Source organism: Ambystoma mexicanum, chromosome 9, assembly GCF_040938575.1.
Source record: "Ambystoma mexicanum isolate Mex_15411 chromosome 9, UKY_AmexF1_1, whole genome shotgun sequence".
NCBI classification, from domain to species: domain Eukaryota; kingdom Metazoa; phylum Chordata; class Amphibia; order Caudata; family Ambystomatidae; genus Ambystoma; species Ambystoma mexicanum.
The window spans coordinates 1,297,660,034-1,297,677,331 of NC_090931.1; the positions used below are offsets into that span (position 1 = coordinate 1,297,660,034).

General features: G+C 45.1%; 1 protein-coding gene across 11 annotated transcripts in view; it reads left to right on the forward strand.

The window, feature by feature from the left end:
- Positions 1-17,298, forward strand: part of MUC13 (mucin 13, cell surface associated) — a 449,549-nt gene that overhangs the window by 247,413 nt on the left and 184,838 nt on the right. For 10 of the 11 annotated variants that reach the window (XM_069616647.1, XM_069616649.1, XM_069616652.1 and 7 more), the window contains one exon: positions 3,926-3,967. The exons of the other annotated variant lie outside the window; for it this stretch is intronic. In XM_069616647.1, the coding sequence (XP_069472748.1) occupies positions 3,926-3,967 (42 nt within the window). The remainder of the gene's footprint in view (positions 1-3,925; positions 3,968-17,298) is intronic. 11 annotated transcript variants of the gene reach the window in all.

Sequence of the window (17,298 nt, forward strand, 5' to 3'; positions counted from 1 at the left end):
CGTTTTAAATGAATCATAACTACTGGCAGTGCATCGAGCAAGCCTACGAACCATCGTTTTCGGTCTGCCATGGGATTAGAGAAGGGAAAAAGTCCTTTGGTTTGGTCCCACCCCAAATGACACAATCTCTCCTTAACTACTAGGTCTCATCCCATATGCACCTATCACCCGCAACGCCATGTCTGTTTCAGTGTTACGGGGCATCATCAATGACTAAGATAAGGCTTGACTCTCTAGGCACATGAATCCATTTTAGACTATTACTGAGTATGCTTTGTGTAAGTGGAGCTGCTATTTGCAGACATATCTTTCATTATCCATATGGTTATTATGCAGAGGGACCAGGGAGCTACAAGCAGTGAGGGGGTAGCAGTGCTGCACTCATCCGGCACTTATAGAAGCTGGCTGGAGAAGACTCTCTCTCTCTCTCTATGCTCTGCATCTGTCCTTTCCTTATCTATTCCTGTATGAACATTTCAGCTTACTGTCTCGCTTTATCTGTTGTACAAGGGGATGGAGGGCTGTTGTTCAGAGAACCGTGTTCTGACGGCTAATGTTGCGGATGGGAAGCGATGCTTGTACTATTTTCATATTGCTCCTGCTGCTATTGTGCTTGTCTATGTGCAGTTGTTCTTGGCCACCGAAGCATTCGACAGATGCAGAGTGAAACGAAGGAGAACATGGTTTTGTAGAGGGGCAGGCTGCATTACATTATAGGGATCTCTTGTGATGAGTGTCTGTGTGGTGGAGAAAATAAGCTTGGATCTGGGGATTACGGTCTGGGGCAGGACTACAGTATAAGGATGTTTAACAGGTATAGCTAAAGCCACGGGTAGCTGCATAATAAACACCTTTCAATCACTTCAGGTGTCAGACACTCATCTTCCAAAAGTGAGTTAGGTTAAGTTTCCAGAGAGCAAAATCTATTCACTGTAAAGGTGATGTCGTATCAGTACTGATTTCATTAGAGGAGCAAAGTGTCATTAGGGAGTTATACTGACTACACAGCCGGACAATCATTGCAAGTGGTTGTCTTCAGTACCAACATGTTGAAGAGAGAATTAAAGGATTAGGGGATAGCGAAGAGCCCCCTGGGCAGCACTATAGACTGGTGATCTGGACTTTCCATTGGGGGCAGTCTGCAAGGAAAGATTTACATGTGCTCAGAATCTGCCCGCTGAACCCCCTCATCACTCGTTGCAAACAAAGGACAACAGCATCTGTTCATTAGGGAATTCCTCTCAATTTTTGCTTGGATTATTTGCAGCCAAAGCGTTCAATGTTGCAATGGTAATGGGTGATGTATTTATTCAATTGAAAATGGTGCTGCAAATGTTGGTTCCATTTGTGGTTTACTCACCAGTTTACGTCAGCGCACGTTGGATGGTGAGTACGGCCTGACAATCTTCCTATTAAATACCAGATTGCTGACGGCCGATGCAGCTTCTGTCAATGACCTGTTAAAGGGCTGTATGACTGATATCTTATGTCTACCTGAGATGTGGTTTACGGAGTCGTCTACCCCAGCATTGGTTCTGACCTTACCTATTGATTATAAAATAATTAATTCCGATCGATTATCGTTGCATCCAGGCGGCGGTGTGGCTATAATTTATAAGTCTACGTTGTGTGTGTCTAGAATTTCTCATACCCATGTGGTTGCCATGGAAGCATTGCTGTTGCAGATTATTATATCTGATGCATGCTCCCTTCATTTTCTGGTCATTTGATTGCTGTGTGTTGAGTAAAGCGCGTGGATAAGTAGGCAGGGGCTGCATTGTTCTTGGCCTTGTGAGTTAGAACGAGTGCTTTGAGAGAAATGCGCTGAGTGATGGGAAGCCAATGCAGGTTACGTCTGGTGTTAGAGATGTGAGAACGCCTGGGTATGTTGAGGGCTGCCCTTATGGCATTATTCTGGGTGACCTGTAGTTTATCAAGGTTTCTTTGACTGGTCCCAAGGTAGAGGGCATTGCAATAGTCAATTTTGGACATAATGAGGGTTCTGGCGAGGATCAGGCAGTTGCCCGAGGTCAAGAAGGGGCGGCACGCTGTGATCAGTTTACAGGTATAGGTTGACGCTGAGACTACAGCATTGGTTGGTCTATTGAGGGACAGAGTAGAATCTAAGTAGATTCCAAGTGTTTTAGTGACGTTGGAGACTTTGATGTCATTCCCGTCGATAATAAAGGATTTGTATTTGAGGTCAAGTTTAGTGAGTTTGGCGTGAGAACCTAGGATGAGTAGCTCCGTTTTTTCATCATTGAGGCAGAGCCCATAATGTGCCATCCGGGCCTGGATGACTGTATAAACTGCATTGAGTGTTTTTGCATCGGTTACATAGTCGCCCGTGATAGGAATGAGTATCTGGGTGTCGTCTGCATAATTGGTGTATGAGACACCCAGATAGTCAAGTATGTCGAAGAGCGGTTTAGTAAACACGTTATAAAGTGTCGCAGATACACAAGATCCTTGTGGGACTCCGCACGGGACGTGTGCTGGATCAGCTGCGGCTAAGGAAGAGAAGACCCTCATGGTTCTTTTCGCCAGGAAGGAGCAGATCCAAAATGTGGCAGCGTCGGAGAAGTGAGCAGCAATCTTGAGATGGTGGCAGAGGATTTGGTGGTCCACCAGATCGAAGGCAGCAGAATGATCAAGGAGGAGCAGGAGCACCTTTTGGCCCTTGTCTTTCAGGTCCTAGATTTGGGTTTTCAAATCAATTAAGGCTGTCTCAGTGCCGTTTCTGGGACGGAAACCGGATTGTCTAAGCAGTAATAGATTATTGGTTTCGAGGTAGTCCTGGATTTGAAGATATGCTTCACGGTCCAACATTTTGAGAACGTATGGCACCGTGGTAATGGGCCTGTAGTTGGCGGGGTTGCTGGGATCGAGATTTGGTTTTTTGATTAAAGGGATAACCTAGGCATCCTTGAGGTTGTCGGGTACCGTGCCCGATTTGAATGAGGAATTAATGAATGATGTAATGAATGGGGCAAGATCATGTGCGGCTTCCTGTATGACCGGCATCGGGCAGGCGTCACCTTGGCAATTGGAAGGCTTAAGCTTCATGATAATATTTTCAACTTCCTTAATGGTAAGGGGTGTGAAGCTAAAAGGTTTGAAGGAGTGAATCGGTGAAGGGGTTTGGTAGGATGGGTGGTTACCTGTTGCATCAGAGAGGTGGCTTTTTTTTGTATTAATTTTGACTTGGAGCAGCACAATTTTATTTAATAGTGCCTTTTGAATGTTGGAGCACCACTCAGTGTCTTGGGTGCATGTAACGAGCGGGGCAACAGGAGACTAGTTCCTTGAGGATCTTGAAGAGTTCCTTGGTATTTGATTGGGCTTGTATGATCCTTTTGTTGTACAATTCCTTTTTGGCCGCTAGGATGGCATCTTTGTAGGTAAGGGAGGCTAAGGTGAGGTTGTTTTTATTAACTAGGGACGGTAAGTTTTTCCAATGAGCTTCAGCTTTTTTTTTAACTTTATGCAGGTCGCCTAAGAGAGGGGTGAACCAGAGTTAAGGTGGATGCAAGGTTTTTGTTTGCGCAGTTTGAGAGGAGCAATGGTGTTGAGAGCTTTAAGCATAGCACGCTTGTAGGTATCTACTAGTACTGTGGGGTCCGCGCAGGTGGAGGACGCCGTGTTCAGTAGAGGGAGGATAAGTGGGAGTAATTTCTCAGCCATAATATCCTTCTTGTTGCGTGTGTAAGTGTTATAAAAGAACAGTTACAATTAAAACTATGAGAGGCATAGCGATGACTTATACTGTCTGCAACCACTTGAATTGTTTAAATACCTTATGAAAATATTTGATATTGGGGTGCTTTGGAAACCAATTAACAAGTAGGTCGTTTGGAAGTTCTGTTTTTGCAGGTAAGGTTTTCAATGACAGCTCATTTAAATCCACCATTTTTCTCTCCTATAGGTGGAAATTCCAGCACTCCAGTGCCCGCCCCAACCACACCAGGTAATACTAAAGGGGATACCTTAATTAATTAACCTTGTGCAAACTCGAAGCCAGTAGCAAAGATGTTTCGGTTCACAGTTCGACATTTGAACATTTTTCAACTTCTTCCTCTGAGCTAGAGCATAATACAATGATTCTAAAGAGCAATTGTGAGGAATATTCTGAACCTGTGTTGGACATAATCATTTTTCAAAGTATCAGGCGTATCCAGCTTCAGAAAAAAAGAACTATGATAGAACTGATGCTGTAAAAAACAAGTAAGTATCTGGATTGGACTGTTTCTCAATGGATTGTATTGGCACAATGGGCCTCATTATGACCCTGGCGGTAGCTCGCCGGAGTCATGCATTTTGTGGCACCCAACAATGGGCAATTACCGGGGCATTACAGCCCTGGCGGACACTGTAATTGCCCATTGCCGGGTGCCGCAAAATATTACTCCCCATTCCCACTGGAGTCCTATTGGACTCAATGGGAATGGGGAGGACGGATGCACCGAAACCCGCTCGCATATCTAGATGGATGCACCGGCACCATTCAAGAACTACGAGTTATGCAAGCTTGCATAACTCGTGGCTTGCAGGTCCATTAACAACAGTACCGGCAAGCTTACTGGAACCGTTGTTACCGGACCAACAAACTTGTAATGAGGCCTAATATGTTTTAAATGCAATATAAACTAAATAAGAAGTACAATACATAGTCACTGCAGAAGACCTATGTTGTGCGTGCGAATATCAGGGTGGGAGGTACATGTGCGGTTACACCCAACACAGCTAAAGAACTTAACATGTGAAATCTGATGCACAAAGCCAAGGGCAGCCATATGAAAAAGTTTGATTTGGTTTTCTTCCCCGACAGTCGTTATCCTAGGATAGTTTTTCACCACTCGGCCAAGGCAATAATTGTCCTAACGTTTGACAATTATTGATCAGAATGTGAATATTCCCAATGTCTTAGTCACAGAGCCTAGTGAAATGAATCTACTTTTGTGATGTGGAAGGGTTGCTCTTGCTGTGAAGGAATGTGTGTGCGTGTGTAAAGTGGAGCTGCTATTTGCAGACATAATAATAAGCAGCGCTCAGATACCTGAGGGTTTGTAGCGCTATATAAAAGCCTAATTATTATTATTATTATTATTATATCTTTCATTATCCATATGGTTATTATGCAGAGGGACCAAAGTGCTACAGGCGGTGAGGGGGTAGCAGTGCTGCACTCATCCAGCACTTTATAGAAGCTGGCTGGAGAAGACTCTCTCTCTCTATGCTCTGCCTCTTTCCTTTCCTTATCTATTCCTGTATGAACATTTCAGCTCACTGTCTCGCTTTATCTGTTGTACAAGGAGATAGAGGGCAGTTGTTCAGAGCACCATGTTCTGAAGGCATATGGTTGCGGATGGGAAGCGATGCTTGTACTATTTTCATATTGTTCCTGCTGCTATTGTACTGGTCTATGTGCAGTTGTTCTTGGCCACCGAAGCCTTCGACAGATGTGGAGTGAAAGGGAGGAGAACATGGTTTTGTAGAGGGGCAGGCTGCATTACATTATTGGGATCGCTTGTGATGAGTGTCTGTGTGGTGGAGAAAATAATCTTAGATCTGGGGATTACGGTCTGGGGCAGGACTGCAGTATAAAGATGTTTAACAGGTATAGCTAAAGCCACGGGTAGCTGCATAATAAACACCTTTCAATCACTTCAGGTGTCAGACACTCATCTTCCAAAAGTGAGTTAGGTTAAGTTTCCAGAGAGCAAAATCTATTCACTTTAAATGTGATTTACTATCATTACTGATTTAATTATAGGAGCAAAGTGTCAGTATGGAGTTTTGCTAACTACACAGCCGGACAATGATTGCAACTCGTTGTCTTCAGTACCGTATTGAAGAGAGAATTAAAGGATTATGGGATAGCGACGAGCCCCCTGGGGAGCACTATAGACTGGTGATCTGTACTTTCCATTGGGGGCTGTCCGCAAGGAAAGAATTACATGTGCTCAGAATCTGCCCGCTGAACCCTCTCATCACTCGCTGCAAAGAAGGGACAACAGCATCTGTTCATTAGGGAATTCCTCTCTATTTTTGCTTGGATTATTTGCAGCCAAAGCATTAAATGTTGCAATGGTAATGGGTGATATATTTATTCAATTTAAAATGATGCTGCAAATGTTGGTTACATTTGTGGTTTACTCACCAGTTTACGTCAGCACACGTTGGATGGTGAGTACGGCCTGACAGTCTTCCTATTAAGTACCAGATCACTGCCAGCCTATGCCGCTTCTGCCAATGGCCTATTAAAGGGTCATATGCCTGATATCTTATGTCTATCTGAGATGTGGCTTACGGAGTCGTCTACCCTAGCGTTGGTTCTGGCCTTACCTATTGATTATAAAATAATTCATTGTGATCGATTATCGTTGCATCCAGGCAGCGGTGTGGCTATAATGTATAAGTTTACGTTGTGTGTGTCTAGAATTCCTCATACCCATGTGGTTGCTATGGAAACATTGCTGTTGCGGATTATTATATCTGCTGCATGCTCCCTTCATTTTCTGGTCATTTACAGACCGCTTGACCCTCATGCTGGGTTTCTTAATCCTTTTCTTGACCTGGTAGCTGAACTCCAGGTCAAATTCGCCTATATTGTTGTTCTTGGTAATTTTAATATTAAATTCAATCTGCCCCAAGCCCCTATTCGGAGCCAATTTGTTGATGGTCTTTCTGACCTTTGTCTCCATCAAATTGTTATGTGCTGGGGAACACTCTTTATTTGGTGTTTGCCAGGGACTCTCAGATATGCGTCTGTCCGGTTGAGCCAGTTCTGTGGTCGGATCCCCATTTAGTGCCCTTTGTGCTTACACTTCCTGGCCCACGCCCTAAGACTATCCCTCCATCAGCTATGCAGCGTAGTTGGTGCTCCGCTGATTTTGATTACCTGATAACCCTAGTTAATACTAAATGTGCCTCAGCCACTGAAGTCGATCTGGCTATTTTGACCCACTCCCTTAAGATGGCAGCCGACTCAGTAGCTCCCCTTAAACTTATCCAACTTCGTAGGTGGCCCTCCGAGCCTTGGTTTTCAGCAGAGCTCAAGGTTGCTCGCCATCAGCTCAGACAAGTCGAGCGTAAATGGTGCCACTCTTATGGGAGTGCGGAAAGAACAGCCTATATACAATGTGCGAGCCACTATTATGTTGCAATTGAGGATGCAAAGCAGGCTTTTTTTACAGGAAAATTGACAAAGTTCTAAATCAGCTTTGGGAATTATTTTCTGTAGTAAGAACGCTTTCGTCAGCAGCTAAGATTACCCCAGGCATTCCAACTCAGGAGCTTTGTGACTCCCCATCGAGATATTTTGTGACTACGATTGAGAACATTAGGTTGAATATTCTTTTGGTCACTCAGGCTGCCGCATTTCAGCATCCGTTTCTGTTTCTGCTGTGGCTGATGCTCCACCTAAATTGTCCACTTTTTCCCTGTTTTCCTTGGAAGCCGTTAGTAACATGATCAGCCAACTTAAATCTGCCCTCCCTCTGATCTGATTATGCTTTCTGTCCTGAAGGACATTTCCCCTTGTTTCATGTCTTGGATTACGCAGGCCATTAACCTGTCCTGTCAGTCTGGCCATATTCCCAGAGAGCTAAAACAAGCCACCGTTATTCCTCTATTAAAAACCCCTCTTTGGGTCCTTCCCTTCCGGCTAGCTTTCGGCCTATTTCTCTTCTGCACGTTTTTAGGAAGCTGCTGAAAGCCTTGGTCTCTCCTCTTCTTTCTTCTTTTCTTAAGACTTCTGTTTTCTTTTACCCCTTTCAGTCAGGTTTTTTGAGCAGGCCGAGGCATTGAATGTCTCCTAGTGTCAGTTATGGACCACATGGCCAGGCTGGTTGACAATGGTGGAGTTGGTGACCTGATTCTATTAGATCTTTCAGTGGCATTTGACACCATTGACCACCCCTCTTGTTGTCCCGCCTGGGTCATGGCAGTCACTCTGGGCTGGTGTTGGCCTGGTTTACTTCCTTTTTGACTGACAGTGGCCTACCACCTTCACTCCCCCTTTTTCTTCATCTTCCTGTTCACTCTCTTGTGGTGTTCCCCAGGGTTGTGCCTTGTCCACAATGCTGTTTAATATCTACATCCAGCCCCTTGTGTGTCTTGTAATCGTTAATAATGGTGCCTTTATATCAACCGGTTCTTCAGGCAAAATACAAATATAAATCAGAACAAATGAACCATGATAGTGAGGCTGGATAACCACTTAACTCATGTACTAATTATCAAAAATATATTTATTCAATACACTGATTATTCAAAATCACATAAAATACACCGTATCCTATAGGCAATTGAAATTAATTACCCAAGAAACCAAAGAAACATAACAAAACAACTCTTCCATCAGTCATACACAGTCACACCAAGAAAATGTCCACTTTCACACTCACATGAGGTAGCGACAGGGACGGTCAGATCTCAGAGACCTCTTCATCACTCATAACAAAGTATTTACACAGTTGGTGGTATAACCCAGATCAATCTACAGTTTATACACAAGTCCACATATGATTCATGTAGGCTTATCACGTCTAGATATGTTTTGGTCACTCTCAGGCCATCGATGGTGGCCACACAGTTCAAAAGGACCTTCTTCAGGACAAATATTGAGGGTGGTTCTCTCCACACTTCTGTCTTTCCTGTGTTGATGGAAGGTGAAATCAACGTTCTTGTGGGGTCTGGCTCCCTCAACTGACCACGTAGTGAGGGTAGTGTAGGTTCGGAGTCTCCTCTGAATGAATGAATGCTCCAGGAGGAGTTGTCGAGTACGTCCTGCCGGGTTATTCCATCAGTGATTACATCTATTTCTAGCCTGGGGATGCAGTTAGTAGTTTTTTCCGTTCATGCCCCACTGTATCCCAGCTTTCAAGATCCTAGGACTCGTATCAGTGCAGTCCAGATCGCACGTCGGTGGCCGTTGCCGTTTCACTCCAAATGGAGCGCCCTCCTGGAGCAGTCATTCATTCAGAGGAGACACCTTTTGGATTCCAGAGGTGACAATTCGATACTAGGAATAGTCCGAGTAGACTGAGGAATCCAGTACCCTCGAGTGTTTGGGATTGACTCCCGCCGAACCTATACTACCCTCACTACGTGGTCAGTTGAGGGAGCCAGAAACCATAAGAACGTTGATTTCACCTTCCATCGACACAGGAAAGACAGAAGTGTGGAGAGAACCACCCCCGATATTTGTCCTGAAGAAGTCCTTTTGAACTGTGTGGCCACCATCGATGGCCTGAGAGTGACCGAAACATATGTAGACGTGATAAGCCTACATGAATCATATGTGGACTTGTGTATAAACTGTAGATTCAACTGGGATATACCACCAACTGTGTAAATACTTTGTGTTGAGCGATGAGGAGGTCTCTATGAGATCTGGCCATCCCTGTCGCTACCTTGTGTGAGTGTGAAAGTGGACATTTGCTGGTGTGACCCTTGTGTGTCTTGTCCACCCCTTCGGCCTCTGGTGCTATTCTTATGCCGATAAACACCCAGATCCTGGTCCGATTAGATCTTGACCAGGCTGAGGTGTCGTGTCTTTGTCATTGCCTGGCTGCCATGGGGGAGTGGATTAACCCCAATTGGTTGAACTTCAATGGGGACAAGACAGGTGTATTGGTGGTGTGTGCTCCTCCTACTCCATCCCTGAGGATTTCATCTTTCTGTCCATATACACTTGGGAGTCTTCCTGTCACAGTCACAGTGGTAAAGCCTGTCAGGTTGCTGCGGTATGCCAGGCAGGGCAATTCCACTTGAGGATTTTGGAAAAGGTACTTCCTTTGATACCCTTCCATCTTCGTCTGCCAGTGATGGCTGCATTAGTCCTTAGCCGGGTTGATTACTGCAATGCACAAGATCTGTCCCACCCTAAGGGTTTAGTACACCAATTGCCGCTCAGGCAGAACCTTGCGGCTTGAGTAATCACAAACTCCCCGTATGGTGTACATATGACTCCTATTCTCTGGACCTTGCACTGGCTACCAGTGGCCAGGCGAATCGACTTTAAGTCCCTCTGCCTGGTCCACCATGCCCTTCATGGCCAAGGAGCCAGTTATCTTCAGGATACATTGTGCAATACCTTCCTCCCCGTGACCTTCATTCAGGTCTGCCTGCCTGGTCTCAGTTCCTAACACTCGACTAACCAAGGTTGGTGAACGAGCCTTCTCAGTGGCAGCGGCTAAACTCTGGAATGGGCTGCCACTTCCATTGAGGTGAGTTTCCAGTCACCTGGAGTTCAGACGCTCCTGGAAGACTCTCTTGTTTTAGGTCGGGCCTGTGGTCTGTGTTGTGTGTTGTCCTAGCACAAAGATACCCTTGGTTGGTAGTTTGTTATGTTAGCAAGTCTTTTAAAGCGCACTAAGATTGTGGGGTATTGCGACAAACAAGGAGATGTGTCAGACCAATGGGTGGGAGGATTCTAATGCCTATGAGCTCTTCCTATTAGTGTGGTGGCCAGTCAACCAGTACCTGACTTGTTAGAAGCAGAACTAGGTCTCATGGGAGCAGCCCAGCGGTAGTGCACCACTTGTTAACCTCAAGATGTAGAAGCTAGCATCTTAAGAGACTATTGGAATGTAAAAATTGACATGTAACAGCTACTCAGGCATTTACGAGAACATATGGATGCTGCGAGTGCAAAGCAAGATAGGTAGTCAGTCATTCAGCTATGTCAACTGTGCTATGGAGGGGCCATGAAGGGGCCGCGAGGATAGCTCAGGGGCAGCTTGTTTGTCATGGAAGCAAGAAAACGCATAGCAACACAGGTTCGAATCCTAGCCTCGCTCTTAGAAACCGGTCTCCCGTTCTCACGCTTAGAAACCGGTCTCTGGAATTAAGTGTGTTAGAATGGCTAGGGGATAATCAACGAACGATATGGGTGACACAGGACAGGGCAGTCGCTAGAACGCCACTGGAAGACCTATTATGGACACCAAAGCAGCACAGGCATCCAAATCTGCGCATTAGTGAGATCATGAGGACCACGCTGAACGCATGGGACGAGCAGACACGGAGAGAGAACATCACCACGGCTACTGCCCCGTTCACCCCAATCTGTAGAAACCGGCAGTTCCCTCCGGGGACTGAGCAAGGGGCTTATGGGAACTGGGAGGAAGCCGGTTGCAGGAAAATAGGGGAGATGTTCGTAGACGGGGAGATGAGATCTTTTGCCGACTGCAAATCACTTTGGAACCTCACAAACGCGGACAGGTACAAATATGAGCAGCTCAGACACTGGCTGACCACGCCTGAGATCACCCGAGCTGCGACAAGAGAGCTTACCGCCTTTGAAAAGTTTCTCCTCACCAACTCAGGAGACAGAAAACTAGTCTCCAATCTCTATAGGTTCATGAATACTCAGGGAGAAGACATCAAGTGGGCATACATGAAAAGATGGGAAAAGACGCTGGGGGTAGTCATCACCACACAGCAGTGGCAGTCGCTATGGGCCGATATCCACAAACTGACCAGAGCAGTTCAAACCAAAGAAATGTGGATTAAGATCGTCACGCAATGGCACTACACCCCGGAGAGGCTAAATAGCATGTACCCACATACACCTAATCGCTGCTGGAGAGGCTGTACAGATGCAGGCACGTGGAGACACATCTGGTGGGACTGCCCTAAGGTCAAACTCTTCTGGACAGAAGTAATAGCCGAACTGAAGAAGATCTTCCCAGACGTGGATCGTTACACGGAGAAAACCTGGCTCTGTGGATTCACAGAGCACTATGACAACACACTCACCAAGGCGCAGCGAAAAAGCTTCATGAGCCTACTCATAGCGGCCTGGGCAACAATCGCACAAGGATGGAAAAAGAGAGACCCACCGATGCTGTTCACATGGTTACACAAGGTCTGGTCCCAAATGACCATGGAAAAAATCACACACAATCTCCACGGAACACATAGCTCCTTCACAAAAGAATGGGGAGGAGTGCTAGAATATCTCCAGTCAGACTACATGGCACAGTGGTGCCCGCACTCCATAAGAATAACGGACATATTCACCTCTTAATCGGCCACGAGTACTATGGAACAATGACTATACTTCCGGAAGAGGGTGGGTGGGGGAGGCGGGACGGGGAGTTGAGGGATTGTTTACCTTTTGTATCACTTATAAACTAATAAAAATATGTTTTAAAAAAAAAAAAGAATTCCAACTATGAGAGGCATAGCGCTGACTTATGCTCGGTGCAACCACTTGAATTGTTTGAATACCTTATGAAAATATTTGAATTTTGATATTGAGGTACTTTGGAAGACAGTTAACAAGTAGTTTGTTTGGAAGTTCTGTTTTTCCAGGTAAGGTTTTCAATAAAAGCTCATTTAAATCCACCATATTTTCTCTCCTATAGGTGGAGATACGAGCTCTGCAGTGTCCGACTCAACCAAACCAGGCAATATTAAAGTGGATACCTTAATTAATTAATCTCGTGCAAACTCGAAGCCAGTAGCAAAGATGCTTCTGATTCACAGTTCTACATTTGAACCATTTTCAATTTGCCTGTTCACATTGTAAGTTCTTCCTCTGAGCTAGATCGTAATACAATGATTCTACTCAGCAATTGTGATAATTATTCTGGATCGGTGTTGGACATAAACATTTTTCATAGTATCAGGCGTATCCAGCTTCGGAAAAAAAAAATCTATGATAGAACTGACACTGTAAGAAATAAACGAATATCTGGATTGGACTGTTTCTCAGTGGATTGTATTGGCACAATATTCTTTAAATGCAATATAAACTAAATAAAGAAGTACAACACATAGTCACTGCAGAAGACCCTTGTCGCCCTCGCAAACATCGGGGTGGGAGGAACATGTGCGGTTACACCCAACACAACTACTTAAAATGTGAAAACTGATGCACAAAGCCAAGGACAGCCATAGGAGGTTGATTTGATTTTCTTGCCCAGACAGTCGTTATCCTGACAGTTTGTCACCACTCCCCCAAGGCAATAATTGTCCTAGCAATTGCCAACTATTGATCAGAATGTGAATATTCCCAATGTCTTAGTGACAGAGCCTCGTGAAATTAATCTCCTTTTGTGATGTGGAAGGGTTGCTCTTGCTGCGAAGGAATTTGTATGCCTGTGTAAAGTGGGCCCATGCTCACCCTCTGTACACACGTCACTGGCAAAACCTATCAATACAAACAAATCATCTTTTTTCAGCCTGCCTTGCCATTACAGAAGTAGGAAGACAATATTCACATTAGGCTTGGTACCGCCACGAAACAGGAAGTGCAGCCCTAACTGTTAGGCCACAATCCTTCTGCACAAGAAGTCGGGCAGAACCAGACATGCGATGGCTTCATTGGGTGTCATCAGTGAGGTGCAGCTTGGATTTCTGGGCTTGGCAGGCTCGGCATCCATGTCTTTATAGAAACATCCCACTCAGGTGACTTTAGAAAACTGAAGGGATCTCTGGAACATTTTAAATGAATCATAACTACTGGCAGTGCATCGAGCAACCCTCCACGGCATCGTTTTTGGTCTGCCATGGAATTAGAGAAGGGAAAAAGTCCTTTGGTTTGGTCCCACCCCAAATGACACAATCCCTCATTAACTACTAGGTCTCATCCCATATGCACCTATTACCAGCAACGCCAGGAGTGTTTCAGCATCACTGGGCATCATCAATAACTAAGATCTGGCTTGACTCCCTACGCACATGAAGCCACTTTAGACAATTACTGAGTATGCCTTGTGCAAGTGGAGCTGCTATTTGCAGGCATATTTTTCCAAAGGAATCAACAATCCCTAACAATACATCGATGGCTCTCCCTCCTATGTGCAATCCACTCTTAACCCAAGGTAAGGGTGTGAAAGATGTGTTGAATGCAAGTCATTCTGTTTACTGTTTCGATCCTGTGCCTCAAAACTCACCTGACACTGACCCTATTGATGCCGAATTATTAGACCTTTCTGTATATTCCAATCACTCCATGCCAGTCGCAGAAATTGTTCACCATAGTTTGCACACAACTCAGAATCTTGATCAGAACCCTAGGCAAACTTTCTGTGTACAAATGAATATAAACTACCCTGTATTCAAAACTCTTGAACAAAAAAGTGCAGCTGTCCATGGAGCTGATAGGTCGTCTGCCGACTATGCACCTTCCGAACTCCCGGTCACAAATCAGGAACATGAATTTCTTAGTGCCACGCGCCCCCAGAACAATACTTCAGCAGCTCCTCTAGCAAGAGTACGACAAGATCAGGAGATACTCTCAGATGCACTCATCCCAATCCAAGCCGCTGCACACCAACAATCTGCATCTTCTCTTCACATTTCTCCCCATGCTACCCATGCCTTGCAGGCTCCTCTGCATTACATACCAACTCCACGTTCACTAATCGCTGACAAGAACTCTAGTGAATCCGGTCTCCTTGAACAATCACGATGCTCGATAGATTGGGGACAGATCCCTTTCTGAACAGATCAACGATTTTAACATTCTTTTGCACCATTTCTGATATTGAGACCATATCCTCTAGTGCCATCGGATTCATCGGCTTCCCAGATCCATCAACACATGATACTATTCAAATGCATATTCCATCTAGAATAGTGACAAAAATATTATATGGCGCACCAGATACGTATTGAGACAAAATGTATTACTTTTAGAATTTCGAGAGCAGCATCCATTGCCAAAGACAAATTAAAACCATCATCTAGAAGCTCAACAACAAGTATGCTCAAACTACAACACGGCTAAGCTAGGAGGCCAGGGACCTTACTGCAAATGCAATCAACCAAGTCACGTTGACAATCGATCCCAACAACACCCCAATAACATAATCCAGCCAACATCTAAGTGGACGTGGATTTCCAAAGTCGCTCAATCCACTGTTGCGACCAAGTCGAACTAGATCGCTAACATTCAGCCCACTCATTCGTGTTCGTTAGCCGTCTGGAATACCAGAGGTTTCTCTCATCTTCTCAATGCCAAAGCAACCTTTTTAAAAACCTATGATATCATTATGTTACAGGAAACGAGGCTCACTAATGAACCAATTTTGCCCAATCACCAAATAGCCTGGGTGCCAGCCACTAAAGGACTTAGAGGACGACCAGCCTCAGGATTGCTGTTTGCGGTTCAATTGGATTCATAGTTACACATAAGTCATTCTTTCTCTCCTAATCCTGGTATCCAATTTGCCACAATCTTGACCTCCAATCCCCAACACCTGCTATACCCGAAAGCAGCATTTTTGAACATATATTGGAATTCTCTATCCCCTGCAAATTCTCAATGTTTAGAAGATGTGGTAGCAATGCTAGATTTAATCATTTGTGATCCTTCAATCTATACCACCATAATTGCGGGTGATTTGAACGCAAATTGTCTGCCAGCCACTACTATCCTACATAAATCCCGAGTAATACAATGGACTACATGAATGCAGATTAGGTGCTTCAAGATGCTAAATGGGTCAACAGCGGATGACGATCCCGCGGCCGCAACTTGGTCAAGACAGACTTATTTTTCTACTATCGACTATGTATATATCTCTTCTAATGCAAACAAACAAATTGCATCTTTGGTGTTTGCCAGGGACCCTCGGCTATGCATTTTTCCGGTTGAGCCAGTTCTGTGGTCGGATCACCATTTAGTGCCCTTTGCGCTTACACTTCCTGGGCCACACCCTATGACTGTCACTCTGTCAGCTATGCAGCGTAATTGGCGCTCTGCGTATCGTGATTCCCTGATAACCTTAGTTAATACTAAATGCAGCTCAGCCACTGAAGTCGATTTGGCTTTTTTGACCCACTCCTTTAGGATGGCAGCTCACTCAGTGGCTCCCCTTAAACTTACCCACTTGATAGGCGGCCCACCGAGTCTTGGTTTTCAGCATAGCTCAAGGTTGCTTGCCTTCAGCTGAGACAAGTGGAGCGTAAATGGCGCCGCTCTTATGGGAGTGTGGATAGAACAGCCTATAGACAATGTGTAAGCCACTATTATGTTGCAATTGAGGATGCAAAGTAGGCTTTTTTTTACCACAAAATGGACAAAGCTCTCAGTCAGTTTAGGGAATTATTTTCTGTAGTAAGATCGCTTTCGTCAGCAGCTACGATTACCTCAGGCATTCCAACTCAGGAGCTTTGTGACTATGATCGAAAACATTAGGTTGGATATTCTTTTAGCCACTCAGGCTCCTGCATTCGCAGCATCTGTTTCTGTTTCTGCTGTGGCTGATGCTCCAGCTAAATTGTCCACTTTTTCCCTGTTTTCCTTTTAAGCTGTTATTAACACGATCAGGCAACTTAAATCTGCCCTCCCTCTGATCCGATTATGCTTTCTGTCCTGAAGGACATTTCCCCTGGTTTTATGTGTTGGATTATGCAGGCCATTAACATGTCCTGTCAGTGTGGCCATATTCCCAGAGAGTTAAAACAAGCCACTGTTATTCCTCTATTAAAGAAACCCTCTTTGGATCCTTCACTTCTGGCTAGCTTTCGGCCTATTTCTCTTCTGCCATGTTTTATGAAGCTGCTGAAAGCTTTGGTCTCTCCTCTACTTTCTTCTTTTCTTGAAACCTCTGTTTTGTTTTACCCCTTTCAGTCAGGAAATCGTCCGGGGCACTGAGAGTCTCCTAATGTCAGTCATGGACGACATGGCCAGGCTGGTTGACAATGGTGGAGTTGGTGCCCTGATTCTATTAGATCTTTCAGTGGCATTTGACACCATTGACCACCCCACCTTGTTGTCCCGCCTGGGCCATGCCAGTCTCTCGGGACGGTGTTGGCCTGGTTTACTTCCTTCCTGACTGACAGAGGCCAAACACCTTCTCTCCCCCCTTTTTCTTCATCTTCCTGTTCACTCTCTTGTGGTGTTCCCCAGGGTCCCCAATGATGTTTAATATCTACATCCAGGCCCCTGTGTGTCTTGTCCGCTCCTTCGGCGTCCAGTGCTATTCTTATGCCGACGACACCCAGATCCTGGTCCGATTAGATCTTGACCAGGCTGCGGTGTCGTGTCTTTGTCGTTGCCTGGCTGCCCTGGGGGAATGGATGAACCAAAATTGGTTGAAGCTGAATGGGAACAAGACAGAGGTATTGGTGGTGAGTGCCCCTCCTACTCCATCACTATGGGTTTCCTCTTTCTGGCCATATACATTAGGGAGTCTTCCTGTCCCAGTGATGGTGGTAAAGAATCTTGGAGTTGTATTTTGTTCCACCCTCTCTATTGCCTCTCAGGTTGCGGCAGTATGCAAGGCAGGGCAGTCCCACTTGAGGATTTTGCAGAAGGTGCTTCCTTTGATACCC